We start from the raw sequence: 17,741 nt of genomic DNA on the forward strand, positions 1-17,741 counted from the left end.
TTTTTTTTTTTCAAAATGCTTTGAAAGACAACTAATTTTAGGATGATTAATATATTAATTGAGATGCTGATTCAGATTACAAACTTAATTTGGTTTTTCCACATGTCTGAATGTTTGTGTTGCTTTAAACCATACTGTGAAGGATTTAGTTGTTCTTAAATCACACCGAAGAAAGTGAATTGTATCACAAAAGCAATAATAAAGACAATATAAAAACCTTTGGGCCTCTCAGTTTCATATAGTTTCTTGGGGAAGAATTATGCTTTTTAATATTTTGTCACAAAACTTGATTTATTTAGTAAATTTTTTTAAAGAACAAAGATTATTAGAATGAAGAGTCATGTCTTAGAATTTTTTTTATACAAATCCAGATCGGAACAACTCTGAATTTATTTACAAAGTCACTGTTGCTAGGCCATTAATCTCTGCTAAAAGGCTCAGGCTTAGATCAGATTGAGTGTTTCTTTAAACAGCAATGTTTGATTTTTAACAAATTCATCACTAAATTTCACTGGTCTATTTGATTTTACTCTTATTTTTTTTTATATCAAATAGTAATATTCATTATTGTTACTCGGTGGCAAAATGCAGGTGTACCGGCATCAAAGTAACAGGAAAACTGGAGCTTGCAGATTATCATAAAGAAGCAGTTCATTCATAGTTTATCATGTAAGTTTTCATTTAATCCATTCAATATTAAATATGAATAACAAATGTAACAACTAAAAGAAATCATATATGAAAATGAGCAGAGAGAAGTAGAAACTTATATCTGCTAAACTAACAGATTATTTCACACCACATTGATTGATTATAATGATTTTCATGTTTAATGCAGACAAAGTTTTGAATTGTTTTATCTTTCTGTCAATATTGTTCGATAAAGTGAAACCTTTAACTTAAATGCGTCTACTCATTGGCACCATTCTGTATTCTTTTCTTATTTCAGACACATGAATGGAACACAAGTCAATAATTGGAATGAATAAGCTGTAGCACAATGCGTACCGAAGTAGATGTCCCCATCTGCCCCTTCTTATGTCTAAATTTACTCAACAATTTAAAGAAGTGTCATTTTTTTATGATTTGGAAACTTAGGAAAAAAATCTACTATTATAAAAACTTCTACTTTATCTCTGCAACTTCAATTTCACAGTTAAAATGCACAAGTATTTATGATACAAAATGACCTACCCCTCACGACCGCAGCAGGGATAAGTGTGACGGACGATGGATGGATAGATAGACAACCTATTCAGCTTTTTTATATCAGCAGCTGTCAGCACAGAGCTTGACAACAGAAGGTTGGGAGATATCAGCATGAAGTAGATATATGCAAATCCTCAACATTGCAGATTAAAATTAAAAACAAAAATCATATCTCTCCTTTCCTAGCTTCTCTCATTCGCTTCCTTAAATTAAATCCAGAACACAATTTTAAGTGACTCATTTTAATAAAAGAAAATTTGGCCAAATTATTGTTTGTTCACCTCATGGATTTGCATTTTGCATTGGTTTGAAAACATTTCAGTCATTCTAAATGAGTGAAAAGCTACGTTGATCACATCCCTAATTCTTCAAGATAAACTATGGTTCTTAAACATAAAATCCATGCTAAACTGTAATATGGTTTTCATCCATGTTTTCCCTTCCTCTTTGTAAATAGTATCTCAGTTCTGTTGAGTTTGAATCGTTTTAGTCAAGAATTTCTACCTGAAATATGTTTGACTTGGAGCTGAATGATTTTTGTTCATAAACTCTTATATTTTGAATGGAAGTTGTGGTGAAATTATTTCATGTATGTGCAGAATTACCTGTTTGACTGTGATGGGAGCTCTATTTACTGGAGCTCCATTTGTTGTTCTAACACACAGCTAGTAGGGCATGTGTTTATTAACAATATATTACAGTCCGAATAATATCTGATGAAATAAAATATTTACCACCCCTACAGGGGTAAGCAATAAATATATTTAAGTTGCACAACAAATTGTATCCATAATGCAGATCAGCTTAACAGAGACACATTTATATGCTTTCACATGCTGTGGAAAGGTAGTCTTGTATTTACCGTGATAGTCGGTGGTCCACTCTAAAGGCTCACCTCAAAGTCCAGTCTTGGTAGTCGTTAAAATCACTGGGGTAATAAATATGATGCTGAAAGAGCTTCCAGGTCACTCCAGGTAGGCTGGTGCTCAGTGCAGGAGGTTGATGATGGCACCCTGAGGCTGTTAACCAAACTTCACGCATCCAACGAGCAACTCACCATAGGAAAAAGATGATTAAGGAGCAACCTTTTTGTTTATTAGTTGTGAGGTATTTGCTTCTGGCCTTCTGCTGTTAAGGTCCTGCTGCTGTGTGGTCTGCAGCGCTGGTACCACACCATTATTGAAGAACACAAATCTGCAACCTCCACAGCTGTTATACTTTCTTTAGCCTCAGGATCATGTTGAACATTTATCCCATGTTGCCACACAGTTGATCTGTGCTGAACTGTTAGGATGACTATTCGGGGTTATGCAATTCTCTTTGGTTTATTCTAAGCTCAATTCTATCCACATTTTATTTATTTATTTATTTATTTATTTATTTATTTATTTATTTATTTATTTATTTATTTATTTTTCTTGTACTTGTCTTCTTGCCTCCTGGAACCATTCCCTGTATTGTATTTTATTTGCTTCCTTTTCCAAAAATGCCAAATGTTTTGGATTGCAGAATTAACCCTTTATCCCATGAAAAGACTCAAAGATGTGGAGGTCTGCAGCTCCTCCTTTAGCCTTTTGGTTGTTTCTGCTCTCCTAGTCAGACCTGACATTTTGAATGAACAACACTTTTTGCAGATTTACCTTAAGGAGACTATTGAAGGTAATTAATAGTGACAGATTCCTAGACAGGGCGTACAAGGACTGCATAGATATAAAAACCACACCATTCTTTCTTTTGTCTTTAAAGAAAAGACAATTGAAAACTATAAATATTTTGCTAACATTCCAGAACTATGGTCTACATTCACTACATTTAATTTTTAAGGTTTTACTGTAACAAGAAAAAAAAAGGATGCTAAGAAAGTTGACCAACCAATATAGGGTGGTCAGTGTCTGACAAAAAGATTCATATATTCACCACTAGAGGGCAGCCTTTGTATATTTAATTGATTTACTTTAACTGCCCTCTGCCACAGAAACCAGACTAACATGACAGCAAAGATGGAGGACAGTTTGATTAGGCTTAAGCCAAGTTTTCCAGCTGCCACTTGAACACACAGAGGGCAGCACCGCTCCTGGGTGTGGTACTTTGAAAGTCTTTTCTTCCTTGAGTACACACATGAATAGAACATCAAATTTAAAGGCTGCTTTTTAAAAGTTTTGGTGTGAAGGAGGCAAACAGTCAGACTTGATTTCAAATTTAGATGGTATCATATAATTTCAAAGCAATAACCTACGTTGTTAAAAAGTTATTGCTAAAGAGTTAAGTTTGAATATAACTGAACATCAGAAATCTTTTCCGGACTGCTGACCTTTGGCTCTTTCTTTAAATCCCATTTCCTGTCTGCTTTTCAAAGTTGTTTAAATATAAAGCCAACTACTGCCTAGACAAAAAAAAAACAAAAAAAAACACCAAAATCTAAAAATGTTTTTTCCTTTATGATGGGTAATGGTTATGTTATAATAATGAATAACTAAGAGAGGAAAAGTATAACCTATATATGTTGTAATACAATTTAACCTTTTACGTAATCCTTTATTTCTTAACTCCCAAGCTTTCATCTTTAATTCATTTACACAAAATTGTATTTACTTTCTCACATATATGCAATAAATCTTAGAAACAAAGTCCAGTGGATTGTTTTTTTAAACTTTTACGGAATGACTATGACCTGTATGACTGAGAATCTTCACCAGCATAATGTACCATTTTAGCAACATAGGGATTCAGTTATTAAATTTTCCTGTAGAATAAAAATAAATGTTTAATTTAAACTTAACATATTATAATTGGCTGGTTATATTACACTGTTTTGTAATATTAAGTATTTTGCTTTTCTTGGTTTTATCCTAATTTATCTCAATAAAAAATAATGTCCTAAAACTCATTCTAATTTGGATAAAAAAGTAAGACTAATATATTCTAGATTCAACCTATATTTTAAATATTGAGTTCTGATTGATATGGCTTACATCAATGAAAAATCAAAGGTTCAGATTCTCTACAGAAGAGAAATAGCATGAATTTGAAATACTGAAATGTTAGTCACATGCAAGGCATATCCAGAAACTGCATTTTTGTTTTTTGTATTTGTTCTTTATAATTAGTCAGGGCTTCTTCTTCATTAATTATTACAAATATTAGCATGTCTGCAAAACTGCTGAGACTTTAAGGAAACTTAGAAGCAGTCTTCAGGAAGCATTCTACTGTTTGCTCCTGTCTTTAAATCTTTCTATTTACAATATGCTGTAAAATAAAATCACCCTATTTGCACTGTTTTCTACTTCTACTTTTATTGTGTTTTTATCTTTATGATCTTTTATTTTGCTTCTATTTTACTTTTTCATGTAAAGCACTTGTATTTGTAGATACATAATCAGCATTAAAGTTGCATTTACGCATGTATCCAGTTAGGTCATAGGAATAAACTTTCCCTAGAATCTGGAGCCAAAGTGTAAGTGAATCATTTCTGCAACCACTTCCACATTTTTCTCACGTTGTAGAGAAAAAGGGAGTTTACAGCCGCGTACGGCACGTCTAGCCTGCAGGAAAATGAAGAGTCCAGTCTTGTAGGTCTATTGTGGCTGCGTGTGGGCGCGGTCTCATTGCGCAGGGCAGGGCAGGGCAAGGCAAGGTGAGCTTTACCTCCCAGCCTGCTCTCAGCTCTTCCTTAGCTCCCATCTTCTTTGGATGTTGTTTTCTTCCTCCGAAAGATGAGCAAAATGTCGAAGGCCGATCCGCTGAAATCGGCGATTTCCATTGAGAATGTGGACGACACGTCGCTGGCTCTGCCGTCAGGGAATCAGTACCGATCCGGAGAGCAGCGCGTAAAGGCGCAAGTGCAAACTGTCAGGAGGATAAAGTCGAGGCACTCGAGCAACAGCAGCAGGAGCGGATCTACTTCTATGAGCCCAACAAGTAAGAGGATCCTTTCTTTGACTGTTTACACTCCTTAGTGACGCTGTTTACTTAAGTGTAAACTGTTTTTGAAAGACAAAAAATAAGGCTACACACTTTACGCTTTATATAATACTAAAAGTCCAAAGATTTCCCATTGATTAGTCATTTCATTTATGACCCCCATCATAAAAGCTGCAGTGTGAACGTAGATTGTATATCCTGTCTGAAAAGATAATGAGATAGATTGTTGCTTACTTTCAACATTTAAAATGAGTTACCAGGAAATAGGTAATGATCTGGCAATGATTAGGCCCCACAGAGAGAGTAACAACCTGCTTGCTTTTAGAAAAGGATTCATTTAATATAACAAGGGGAAAATAAGTCATCTAGTATATCTTAATCAATTATTGGTTTAAAAAAAAACTAAAATCCCAAAAAGGACATTTTTGAAATGCTGACGCACTTTATTTCTTTTCTTTTTTTAAATGAATACAGTGGGTTAATGTTTAACTGGTTGTTCCAAACTCTTCTCCATTCAGTGTCACTTCATGCCAAAAATAAGAATACGGTTACATATTTATTGATTATTTTTTATGATTTCTCTAAAACAAGAACAGAAAATGTAACTTAAAACTTTGTTGTAAGCAACTAAATGAAGATTTTATCTGGGCACATCAGTGTTTGGACACAAATGCTGTCATTACACTCTGCTAAAAACTGCAGCTTTAGTTATTCTTATGTGTGCAAAATTCTACTTGCTGTACAATTGTTGGTTGTCATGAATTTAAGATTTTCATTGTTGGCCACACGGATATCAGTATAAAATGAGAATTTAGACACTTAGTGCTCAAACTTCAGTTTTTGGTTTTCTTCTACCACCAAAATTTAGCGGCATCTTTATAGTAATTCAAAATACAATGGATGGGCAATGGATGAGAAGTATCGTCACAGATCAGAGGCAGCTTCTATTTATTTCCCACAGCCAAAGGATATAAATCACAGGTTATACTGTAAACAAGGTGTGTATTCTGTGACAAGATAGCAACTGATAACACATAACATCTCTCCGTAGGCCCTGTGTATGACTCCGTGTTTACAGATGGGGTAAAGACACCGTCCCACACATCTAATGGAAGCGCCTTCTACAGCAATGGTTTCTCAAAAAGTGTGAGTTTATTTTTCCTTCATATTTCTAATCTGTTTGACGTCTGATCTCATATTTGGTGCTTGTATTATCCCGTATTGATAGTTTGAAAAGGTGTGAATTTATTTTGTTTATCTTCTAATGAAGCAAATGAAATGCCCCGATTTGTTTCTTTTGTTTTTGTTGAGCTTGCCGTATGTTGAATCTTTGCTTCGGTCTAGAGTCTAGACTTTACTCCAGGGATCAGAAGCTTGACATTAGGCTAAAATGAAACGTTTTGTGATTTGCTATTTTAAAACAAATTTGCAATTCACTTTGTGTGATTTCCCAGAACTTTGTATTCACATTATTCCGATTTAGAGTTTAAGTGATTTTTTTCACTTATTTACTTAGCAAGTGCAAAGTTCTGCATTTACCTTCCATGGGCTGTTCACGCTGAGCTGGGTTCTGCTGGAAACTTCTTCCTCTTAAAGGGATGTTTTCCTCTCCACTGGCGCTACATGCATGCTCTATACGAGGATTGCTGCAAAGTCAATGACGCCATGCAAGCAAATTTCAACTGTTGTTACAGGGCATCCATGAACGGTAAACTCAGTAAATGAATGGCTCAATGCAATCCGCTGGGTTCCTTTAGATAGAAAACAGGGTTTCCACGGGTCACTAAAAATCATTAAAAGTCATTAAATTATAATTTTTTTTAACCTGGCAATTAAAAATCCTTAAAAAAAAAAAAGTTTATAAAAAGAATTGGGTCAGATATATTATATAGCAATATATTTGCGCGGAACTGCTTCAGGATTGATCATAAACCAGTTTGTTCGGAAAAGAAGCTTGAGGCAGAGAAAAAGCTAGGGAATGGGGAAAATGCAAATTAAAACAAAAGTGGCTGGAAAACGAGAAATTTGGCACATAGCTGCAGCCTGTACACGGTAAAAATGACAAAGGATTTTGCCGACATTTGTTGATGTCATTAAAAAGCATTAAATTAGAGTTACTCATTCCTGTATAAACCCTGTAAAAGTTTTTTCATTGATGTGTATATATATCATCTGATTGAATTCACTCCTACTTGTGAGACATTGCAGTGGGATAGTAAACTCAATCGAAAAATACATTCAATAAACTATGCCTCAAAATCTCTCAATAACATTTGAGAGAATAGTTTAAGATACTCTTCATTTTTTCATTCTTTTCCAAAATAATAAAATAACAAACCTAAAGTTCTCACCAAAGGCTGCCAGGTGTTGTACCACTGGATTTTAACGCACTTGGGTTTTTATTGTTTGTCATTTTTTTACTGCTGTCCCAATAATACATAATGCCTCATCCCTCCTGAAGACCCTGTTTATTTTTCCTTTTAACCTCTACAGTTCACCATAGACAAAAACATAAGCAATCATCAATCAATCACCAACCTAGGATCTACTGTGAGGAAAAAGAGTGTGACATCAGGGTATCGCTTTGAGAGAACTCAACCCACTGCTGGCAGTACTGTGGCTCTGGGTCATGCTAACACCAGCCGCAGTGAACCCGGTGTGGCCTGGGGCAGATATGGCACCCAGCTGTCTGTCCCACACACCAGAAACCCCACCACAGAACAGCAGGCCAGCAGGAACAACTACAGGAATCAGCGTAGCACCAGCAATCACTTTGTGCAGAGGACCATCTCCCAGTCCCAACCTCTGTACCCTGCAAACGGCTTTGGTCTGACTCACAAACAAAGTCAGTATAAAGGCAGCCAGCCTAACATGAGCAAGACTCCCACACAGCAAACCACTACTGACTCTTCATCCAAGACTAAAATAAACTCTGGGTGAGTCATTCTTAATTTCTCTTATTGAAAGAACAATCGATCAGTTAACAAACTTTTATTTAAAGGTTGCATTTATTTACGAAATGCACTAAATATGTTTTTTTCTTTTTTTTTTCTTTTTAGATCAAATGGAAACATTTTAAATGCTGACATCACTATGAAGGAGGCTGTGCAGTTTCTTACCAGCGATGATGAAAATTATCAAAACTGTGGCGCTTCCTATATTCAGCACAATACTTTCATTAGCGACAAAGCAAAAGAAGAGGTGCTTCATGTTTTCTGGACTGTTTTCTCACATGTTGTATATGCTATAAGATGATTAAGTTAAAGAAAGTTATTACAAAACTAAATTAGATACAATATGCTTTCTACGCTTCACAAACTGATCCGAGGTTTACCCCAGAGTTTGCAGTATTGTTTTTTTGGTGGTTGGTGTTCAGAGGGGGAATTCAAGACCTTTTAAATCTTGTTTTTTTGGGGGGGTTTTTTCAGGCCCTGTCTGCATAAAATGTGTGTAAATTGGGGCTGAAACAATTGATCTGATTAATCGATTATTGAAATTCTCAACAGCTAACAAAAAAAACCTGTAAAAATTCTTTAAGGAACCTTTCGCTATCTGACTAAGAATCGATTAATGGAAAAAAAAAAATTGACAGATTAATCGCTTTGCAAAATAATTGTTAGTTGTAGCCGTAGTGTGAATGTGTGAGGGGTTTTCCCTTTCTCTGTGTTGGTCCATGATTGGTGACCTGTTCGGCTTTTATCCCTCCATTATTCACTGAAGCCCGGGGAAATACCTCCTGCAACCTGAAACAGGATAAAGTAACTTTAGGAAATTCATTGAAAAGCAACAGTTGGCTGAAACTCATGCTATGACTTCTTGTCCTTTGGCTTGATTTAATAACTAATCAACTCTTATTTTTGTATTATGTTAACCAGAAGTGCAAAACCACTTAGTACCTGTGGTATCAAAAAGTCGAAGCTTTCATTGAATGTCAAATCTGCAGAAATGCTACAGAAGTAAATTGTCCTTTTAGGAGGAAGAGACAAACTAATTGTCTTGATTTCATTAAGAAATGAAATGAAATTGAAGCAAAAGAAGGAAAATATCACCATAGCTTTAATGGTGGGAGTGAACACTAAATGTTAGGGTTATGAGAAAGAAAGCAAACAGGAGAGCTGCTGTGAGTCTTTTCTGCTTTGTTGGGTAATTTGAATCCAGCACAGGATATGCTAAGTCCTGGGTAGGGGAGAGCAGGGAGGAAAAAAACATCAACATACAAAGTGGTTGGAAGTTAAATGAAGATTAACAGTATCAACATTTATTATAAAAATTACAATTTATTCATACACTGGAAAAATAAAATGAAATCTAGATAAATCTTTTTTTCTTAAAATAAGTGCATTTTTCTTGGATTGAGGAGGTAAAAGATACATTTTGCCAATGGAACAAGACAATTTACGATTAAAATAACAAAACACAGTGATAATTGTCTTATTTCAAGTGCATTTTATCTAAATATCTTATTTTAAGAGTAAAAATTTTCATTCCATTTGCAAACTATCTCATTTACCTTCTCAAATTAAGGGTAAATACGCTTAATTTAAGACCTTTTCACTTATTTTTTAGATCGTTTTTCCAGTGTAGCACCTCCACATTTTCAACAGAGGCATTGTTTAGATAGCCTTGTTACCAAGGTGAGGCAAGTTTGTTTATATAGCAAAATTTAGTAGCATGACAATTCAAAGGGCTGTACTTGAGAAAAAGAAAAGTAAATCGCAGTTGCATAGAGGCAACATGAATCATTAAATAAAAACTGCATAAAATTAGAAATAAAATCTGAGATGTAAAGTTTTTCATATGTTTTAATCCATGTGTTTTTCCTTTGCAGGTCTTAAAGCTTAAGGGGATCCACCCTCTTGTCGGCTTGCTGCACAGCCACAACTCACAGGTCAAACACACGGCCTCTGCCGCTCTGCGAAATCTGTCCTTTAAAAGCGACAAAAACAAAGAGGAGATCCATCGCTGTGACGGCATCACTGAGGTTGCCAATCAGCTCAGAGATTCAGAGTCTGTAGATCTGGATAAGCAGCTCACAGGTAAATAGTAAGGCCCTGAAATGTATACCTTCAAATGTATGGGTACATGCATACAATAAACCAAACAAACGGGTCAGACAAAGAGTGGCTTGTCTTGGTGTACATAATACTGCTGAATTCTGGTTCCTTGAAAAGTAATGCTTGTGCTTCAAGTAGGTCAAAATCTATTTGATTTCACTTCTGTTAAAAAAAGTGATATTTTTGTTTGCAGTGTTATGAGAAGAAACTTGATTATGCTAATACATTTTAACAAGATGTTTTAACTAAATTCAAAAATGTAAACTTTTTATGTAAAGGAATACTTCTGACTGATTATGCTTTTCTTTTGTCTCCAGGTCTGTTGTGGAATTTGTCTTCTGCCGACAACCTGAAGCCTGATCTGCTGAAGCACGCTCTGCCTGTCTTAATGGAGCATGTGATCTTGCCTTACACGACAAGGTCCGGAGATACAATCAGGGATCCAGATGTCTTCTTACACACCACGGGATGTCTTCGGTGAGAAAGTGTTGGATTACATTTTACTGCACGTTCATCACTTCTTAGACGTTTTTAAGCTTCATTCTGGATTTTAACCACAACACAAACATTTAAAACATATTCAGAGCAGTTTGTAGAGCTTGTCCTATTTTTTTTTAAATAGGACCGATTATTAGTTTGGAAGTAGAGATTTAGTCATCCGGGCTTTTCTTGTTGGCACTGAATTCCAATTTTCTTATAGGTCTTTTATACTAATTTCTAATTCTTAAATTAGTATAAATACCTAAACTGGATTATGGCTGAAAAAAATCTCAGATATTTTCATTCCATATGCAGTAAATATTTTTTTTCCCCCTTTTATTTATTGACAACAAATAACAGAAATCCCTTTTAAAAACCTGCTTTGGTTTCAATCCCTCAAATTCGAGGTGTAACTAAATCCAAGCTTATCTGTGAAGATTCCTCGTCAACTAGATCATAGTCAAGCTTGATAAAACTAAACTGATCTTGTCAAGCTAAATCCAAGCAGAGAAACATGCTGTTTAAAAAAAACAACAACAACAGAACAAAACAAAACAAAAACAAAAAACTTGGCAGGCACTGCTCTGGTAAAAAGTGAAAATATAACACACATTGTGTTTGCTGCCAGTGATATTACACAATGTGCTTGTTTATCAGTTTTAATTCACATCTAAAGAAGAAGAGGAGAAACTATAGTCACTCAACACAAAGGATTACATTGGAGAAAAACAAGATTTTTCAAGAATAACATCCCCATAAACAGTAAAGTTTAATGGTTTATAAAATGTCTTTATTTCCAAGCCCTAATTTTTATATATATTTACTGAATTCTAAATAATTTTACAAAATTTACTTAAAAAGTGTTTAGTGACAATAGTTTTTAATACAACTGAAAGAGAAATTACCCATTGGGCTCATCAGCAGTTCGTTTGTTGTTTTTACAATAATTTGATCTCCCTCACGTGTTTTCTGCTGTATTAAAGCTTTTGCCAAGTTTATTTAGGGAGTCTGAGGGACTTTCACGTCTAACCATGTAACAACTGATGTTAGATTACCCAAACCGTTGTTCCAAATGTGTTGTAGCATAAAGACATGCACCTTATCTACTTCATCAGTAAATGCAAGGCTGCAGTGTTGAATCTTTGACTGACATCCAGGGGCGTTATGCAAGAGCTGGAATCGGATGACTTTTTCTGTTTTATTTATTTTGGCTTATTCTGCAGGATATGCATTGGCCTGCTTTTATCATAAAAATACTGTTTGATTAACTTTTAATGATTCTCATAACTTGTTGACATATGACTCACATTGTTTCAACAACAGAAACTTGTTGGAAACCCTAGGGTACTTTGGTAAATACTTCCAAATGTATTCTTCCCTAGTTGTGTCAGCCTGGCTTTGGAAGCTTTGTGTTTTTAGAAAACATATTTTAAATGAATCAGCTTAATCATTAGTCAGACATTTACTTGTTGTTTTACTTTGGCTTTGATTTCAACAGAAACCTCAGCAGTGCCAAGGAGAGCAGCAGGCAGACGATGAGGAAATGTCGAGGTTTGATTGACTCTTTAACCGCTTACATCAAAGACTGTCTAGAGAAGGAAAAAACCAATGATGAGGTAAAAAAAAAAAAAAAAAAAACCTAAAGTGTTTATTGCTCACTTAAAACAAAAATAAAGATGTCACTTTATTTAAACTGCTGTTTTACATTTGTATCTCATTGTGAATGTGTGACAATAACTCACATGTTTTCTAATGTGTTGACAGTGTTTGGAAAACTGTGTGGGCATCCTGCACAATCTGACCTTCCGACTGGAGGACGAGGCTCCGATGCTGTTCACCAATATAAATACCTTGGCTAGGAGTCAGCTCAGGAGCACCAGTCCAAATAACAGCAACCCTGTTGGCTGCTTCAGTTCACAAACCAAACTTCCACAGGTGGAGGTGAGTCAGACAATTTTATCGGATCCCCTTGCGCTGAATACTTACAGACTCGTAATCAAAACTCAATAAGTATTTGGCCCTTTGTCTTGAAACTGCATATTGTATAAATTCTTTCATTTTGCATTTAATTTTTACTACTTCATCTCTAATGATGAAAAACAATTCTGAAATGTAGAAGACAGAGGAAGAAGTTTAGTTTGTGTTATTATGTAGCATTGTCACCATTATCAAAATTCCTTAACAAAATACTTTATTAAATTAATAATGTTCTGTTTATTTTTTCCTCAAAGCGTCCCTTTGACTTTGCAGTCATTGAGGATCCGCAGCCTAAAGGACCATCCCTTTTGATCCACTCTAAAACGCTGCAGGATTACCTTTCACTGCTTAGCTTGAGCACGGGAGAAGAGCTTCAGGAAGCCTGTTGCGGGACACTGCACAATCTCACTGCACGTGAAGGCATTGTAAGTTATATTTACTGTGTAAATCAGTTTATCATGCCTGTGAAAAGTGATCATTTGAAATGTATTTTATGTAATTGTCACGGCTCAGAAAAGAGAACCCGGTATTCAAGGCAGATATCTAAAAGGCTTTTTTAAAAAAAAAACAAAAAAAACATTGAATCTGTAGTGAGAAGCTAGGGCGTCTAAGGCAGGAAACTGTGCAGGAAGGAAAACACAGGTTAGTGACCACGATAATCTGAGCGAGGCTGGTCCTTTAGTTCGATCCGAGGTTGATACCAGCTGGTCAGCTGTCAAACAAGACATGCCGGGTGCCGCATTTAGAATCCGAGACACTGTAGTCGCAGAGGACGTAGAACAAGCAGGAGATAAGATCTGAGCAGACAAAGGAAGGCAGGATAATCCAGAGGCCAAAGCTGATGTCGAGGATGTGCTCAGGTTTTAGAGCCAGGAGATTAAAGTTTAAAGAGGTTCCGAAGGAAAACCAGGTCGGTAACAGGAAACGGCTCCAAGTTCAGCAAATAGGCAGAATCCAGCAGAAGTCCAAAGACAGGTCAGGCAAACGGATCAGACAGAAACAGACAGGCTCAGTGGTTGAGAGGTAGAACAGGTCAGGATTAGGTAATCAGAAACAGTAACGCTAAAACACTCTCATCACTGGCTCGGAAATAATCTCCACCTGATGACTGGAAGCAGGCAGGTTAAATAAAAACTAGAGCAGGTGGATAAGATAAACGGTAATGAGAAAACAGGCAGAGTTAGGCAGGTGAATTAAATAAGCAATTAGCTCATTTAATTCACCTGCCTATTAGCAAGATCATAACAATAACATGCTCATAGTCTATTCTGAACTGGGTTGAATAGTAACTATATTTTTAAATATAGGGAAAAGAACACAGAATTTAGTTAAATTATATGTACAGTTTGAAATTTTGTCCTATTATTATGATTGATCATTTGAAAAAAAAAAAATCAAAATTATTAAATAAATAAATACATCGTAGTACAATAGAGATTATTTTTTACAGGTCCAAAACTGACATAGAAAGGTTAAAAATATTGTGTATGAGAAATTCTTGGGTTTGAATTGTTTAATGTCATTCGAGACCCTGTGAAGAGTTCAGAGAAATGCAAGGATCTTGTTTCTATGTCAAAACGGAAAACACAAATAACATTCACGCTTGCAGTGCCAAAGCAGCCAAGACAAATGTTGAAATACTTTTCTTCCTTACTGTGACGATGATAAATGTGACTCAGTAATAAAGGGTGTGAAGTTGGCCAGATGCCACTGAGATAGATTATTCCTCAACTGAGATGACATTCTCTGCTTGAACTTTTAATGTTTTTTTATATGTAACATTAACCTGAATTCAGACTTCTTATTTAGTTTTACATTTTCTCAATTTTAAAACAACATTACAAAGATTATAAAAGGGTCTGCTTTTGCCTTTCTTCAGGTCTCCAGTGTAATAAGCCAGATCATTGTGCAGAAACTGAATGGCATGCAGGTTATTGCGCCCCTCATAAACTCAAAGAAAGTCAACCTGCAGAAGACCACACTGGCTTTGGTTGGAAATTTGATCAAGAACCCAAACCTGCATCAAGCAGTTGGTAAGAAGCACGTCAAAACAGAACTACGTGTATGTGAGGTTTCCTTGGTGAAATCCCGCAAATATGTGTGTCTTTGAAATCTGATATTGTGAACAAGCAGGTGCAGCCTTGCAAGTGTTAACTTATGTTCAACACTAAATGTGTTTTTATTGGCCTTGTTACTTTAGGCCGTAAAGCTCTCCCAGAGTTGCTGAGTCTCCTCGCAGAAGGCACGTCTGGAGCAAACGAGTCTGATGACAACCTTGCTATGGCTTGCAATGCCACCAGTTGCCTGGTTCTGAAAGACCTTGACATGACCAAGAGATATTTAGGCACCAACTTCATAAAATCCCTCAGCAACATCAGCCAAAACATGTAAGGTGACATTAATGCAGAGAGAATGAACTCTTACACATGTGCCTGAAATGAATATACCTTTCGTTAGCTTTCATATGAGCCATATGCTTGAACTTTTCTTTTCTAATTTTTTTAGGTATTTTCCCAAATCAAGCAAGGCTGCTGCAGTTCTTCTCGTCAAAATCTGGTCAGATAAAGAGCTTCAAAGCTTTTTCAAAAAGGTGAGTTGAGTGCCAAAACGTGCTTGTCTCTGGGTGTGTCCTCTAATGTGTCTCCTCTGAGTAACCTACATTAGACACAAAAGTCCACACCTTACTCAGGAATTTCTGAGAACAGAAGTAAAGGCTGCTGGATTAGACATGGTTCTCATGAAAGCGAGAGAGAATAAATTAAACTTATAATGCAGTGGAATCCAGTAGGTCAGGTTTGATGAATCATACTTTGACCTGAGTTTGCATATGCATGTGGCAGCTTAAGAATAATTGTTTTATTAGCCGGATAATGAATAGTTAACAACTTTCCTAATGCTTTATTTTAGCTAATCTTAGTAATTACTAATTTTGAAATACTGATTTACGTGTCTTTTTTTTTTTTTACTGCAGCAAGGGTTGACCAAGTCTTTATTTGTGAATGACACCACCATGGCAGCACACAGGTCTCTCCATATTGTGGATTAGCACAATTTAACAGCTAAATGCTAAAATGACTAACCTGCACGGCACCTGAGCATCCACAGGACTGGGAGTCACTGAGGCAGAGCATCATCCCCTCCTACATCACAGAGATAATTATTCATAAGCTTTATAAGCATTCCTGCACTATGCATATGCTGAAAGATCATGTTTCCAAAGCCCCTGTCACACTATGGCGATTTAGCCAGCCTATGCCTGATGTACAAGAATCTTCTAAAACGCTGGCATAAGCTGACCTTTCTATGTATTTTTTCAATTTTGGGCATATATGTAGCATATTCATAAGGAGTCCAGAACATATGTCCAATGACAGTCTAACATGCATAACGCACGGGCTGCATAGTGCCCATGAAATGTCACAAACCAGTGTCCTAAGGGGGGCACCAATGCGCCCGGAGGCATCCAGCCTGCATAAAAAGAGATTTATTTGATCGCGGTATTAACCTAGCTGCTTGAAAAAAGAAAAAAAAAAGAATAAATAAATAAATAAAAACAAAGAAGAAAAAGTTAGGAAAAAGGGTTTGCAGTTGCAGCAGATTCAGCATTATGTTTGCTAGGAAGTTTGTTGGTTGTGGCCGTGGGTTTCTCTTGCCATCTCTTGTGGCACGTCTAAAGTCTGGAGGAGTACTGACAGTTTCCTCCTGTGAACCCCCTTTTATACCAAAATGCTGCCAATACGCCATTATGCAATAGCAGTAAGTTAGAAACACTTGTCACCTGGAACACGTCAAATATGTTGATATGGGTTGGAGATAAGTTCTTGATAAGTTAAGCATAAGTTATGCACACTATATTCATAGGTTTTGGAGAAGCTAGACACCACAACCTATGAGTAACTTACACTTAACGTCTGTCAACGATCACATAACTTACCTGTAACTTATGGCCCTTATAGCATAACTCTACATACTTGCCGTAGGTCGACGGGTCCCAACGTACTTCAGCGTGCTCATAAATTATACAAAACGGACCCATAACTTATCCAACGTATGCCCGCGTTTTGGCCAGATAACCTGTTCTTCAGGCATACACTTGCTAAATTGTCAAGGTAAGACAGGGGATTAATGTAGGAAGAAAAGGTGAAGGTTGAGGTAGGAAATGGCAGCGAAATTCCTTACTGCAAATTAGCTTTTTTTGTCTTAACGTTCAAATTTTGCTCGATGTAAATTGTGTTTTAAAATACAGCAATATAATTTTTGCACTGAAATGTATTTTAGTATAATGTAGCAATGCTAAAAAAATGATTTTGATTGTGTGAAATCAGCATATGTATAAAACATGTTTTATAAATGATACTGACTGTACCAGTTTTTTTGTGGCATGTTTTTGTTTTGTTCATATTTCCAAATGTGTAATCCAAATATTAGATGTCAAGATCGTAGCAATAAAGCCAAAACAGGGTTACAGTGTATGGGGCAAAAGCGGCAGATATTTAATCTAAAAGTTGTCGTCATTTCCCTGCAGGATAACCAGTGTTGAATGTAAATCCCTGTGATTGTTTCTGAATTTTGCAGACGTTTAAAATGCATCTGGTCAGATTATCACTGCCTCCCTTTTGCCTCACCCTTATGATTAACTGCTAAATTTCTTTTTTTTTTAAAAACAAGTCATAAGTATGCACATGTTTGCAGTGTGCTGAATTTTGGAGATGTTAGTCAGATACAGTTTAAAAGAAAATAATAAGTTAATAACACAAGGGTGAATTTGTTTGGATTACCACATTTATAGAAAACTGTAGGTTTGTAGTGCCAAAAAAGAGCACAAAGAGGGGGACTGAAACCAGAGTTCAGAGGTTTAAATCGTATGCTCTTTAAAACCAGCTTGCAAGGTTTCAGAGATCTTACAACCCTTTTTTATTTTATTTTTTTATTCAAACAGAAAAGCGACTTCTTACAGCTTCACTAAACCCAGAAACCCAGTTGAATTGTTTTTCTTTCATAAATTCCAAAAATCTTAGCATGCAGAATATGTAATATTTTCAGAATACAAAATATTGATGAATTTGATGTAGGTTCTTCTTCAGATGTTCAAACGGTCAT

At 35.9% G+C, this 17,741-nt stretch overlaps 1 protein-coding gene across 1 annotated transcript; it reads left to right on the top strand.

Annotated features, from left to right (window-relative positions):
- The first annotated feature begins 4,845 nt into the window (after positions 1 to 4,845).
- LOC107089164 (plakophilin-1-like) lies at positions 4,846 to 16,163 on the top strand. Its single transcript, XM_015381800.1, has 13 exons — positions 4,846 to 5,127; positions 6,182 to 6,276; positions 7,624 to 8,066; positions 8,190 to 8,331; positions 9,959 to 10,166; positions 10,502 to 10,661; positions 12,163 to 12,280; positions 12,429 to 12,605; positions 12,896 to 13,066; positions 14,521 to 14,674; positions 14,842 to 15,028; positions 15,147 to 15,231; positions 15,613 to 16,163. Exons 1-13 carry the CDS (start codon positions 4,923 to 4,925, stop codon positions 15,685 to 15,687), a joined length of 2,220 nt encoding a protein of 739 aa, XP_015237286.1. The 5' UTR covers positions 4,846 to 4,922; the 3' UTR covers positions 15,688 to 16,163.
- The last annotated feature ends 1,578 nt before the right edge of the window (positions 16,164 to 17,741 follow it).

This window comes from Cyprinodon variegatus, unplaced genomic scaffold (genome assembly GCF_000732505.1).
Source record: "Cyprinodon variegatus isolate N-32 unplaced genomic scaffold, C_variegatus-1.0 Scaffold241, whole genome shotgun sequence".
NCBI lineage: Eukaryota > Metazoa > Chordata > Actinopteri > Cyprinodontiformes > Cyprinodontidae > Cyprinodon > Cyprinodon variegatus.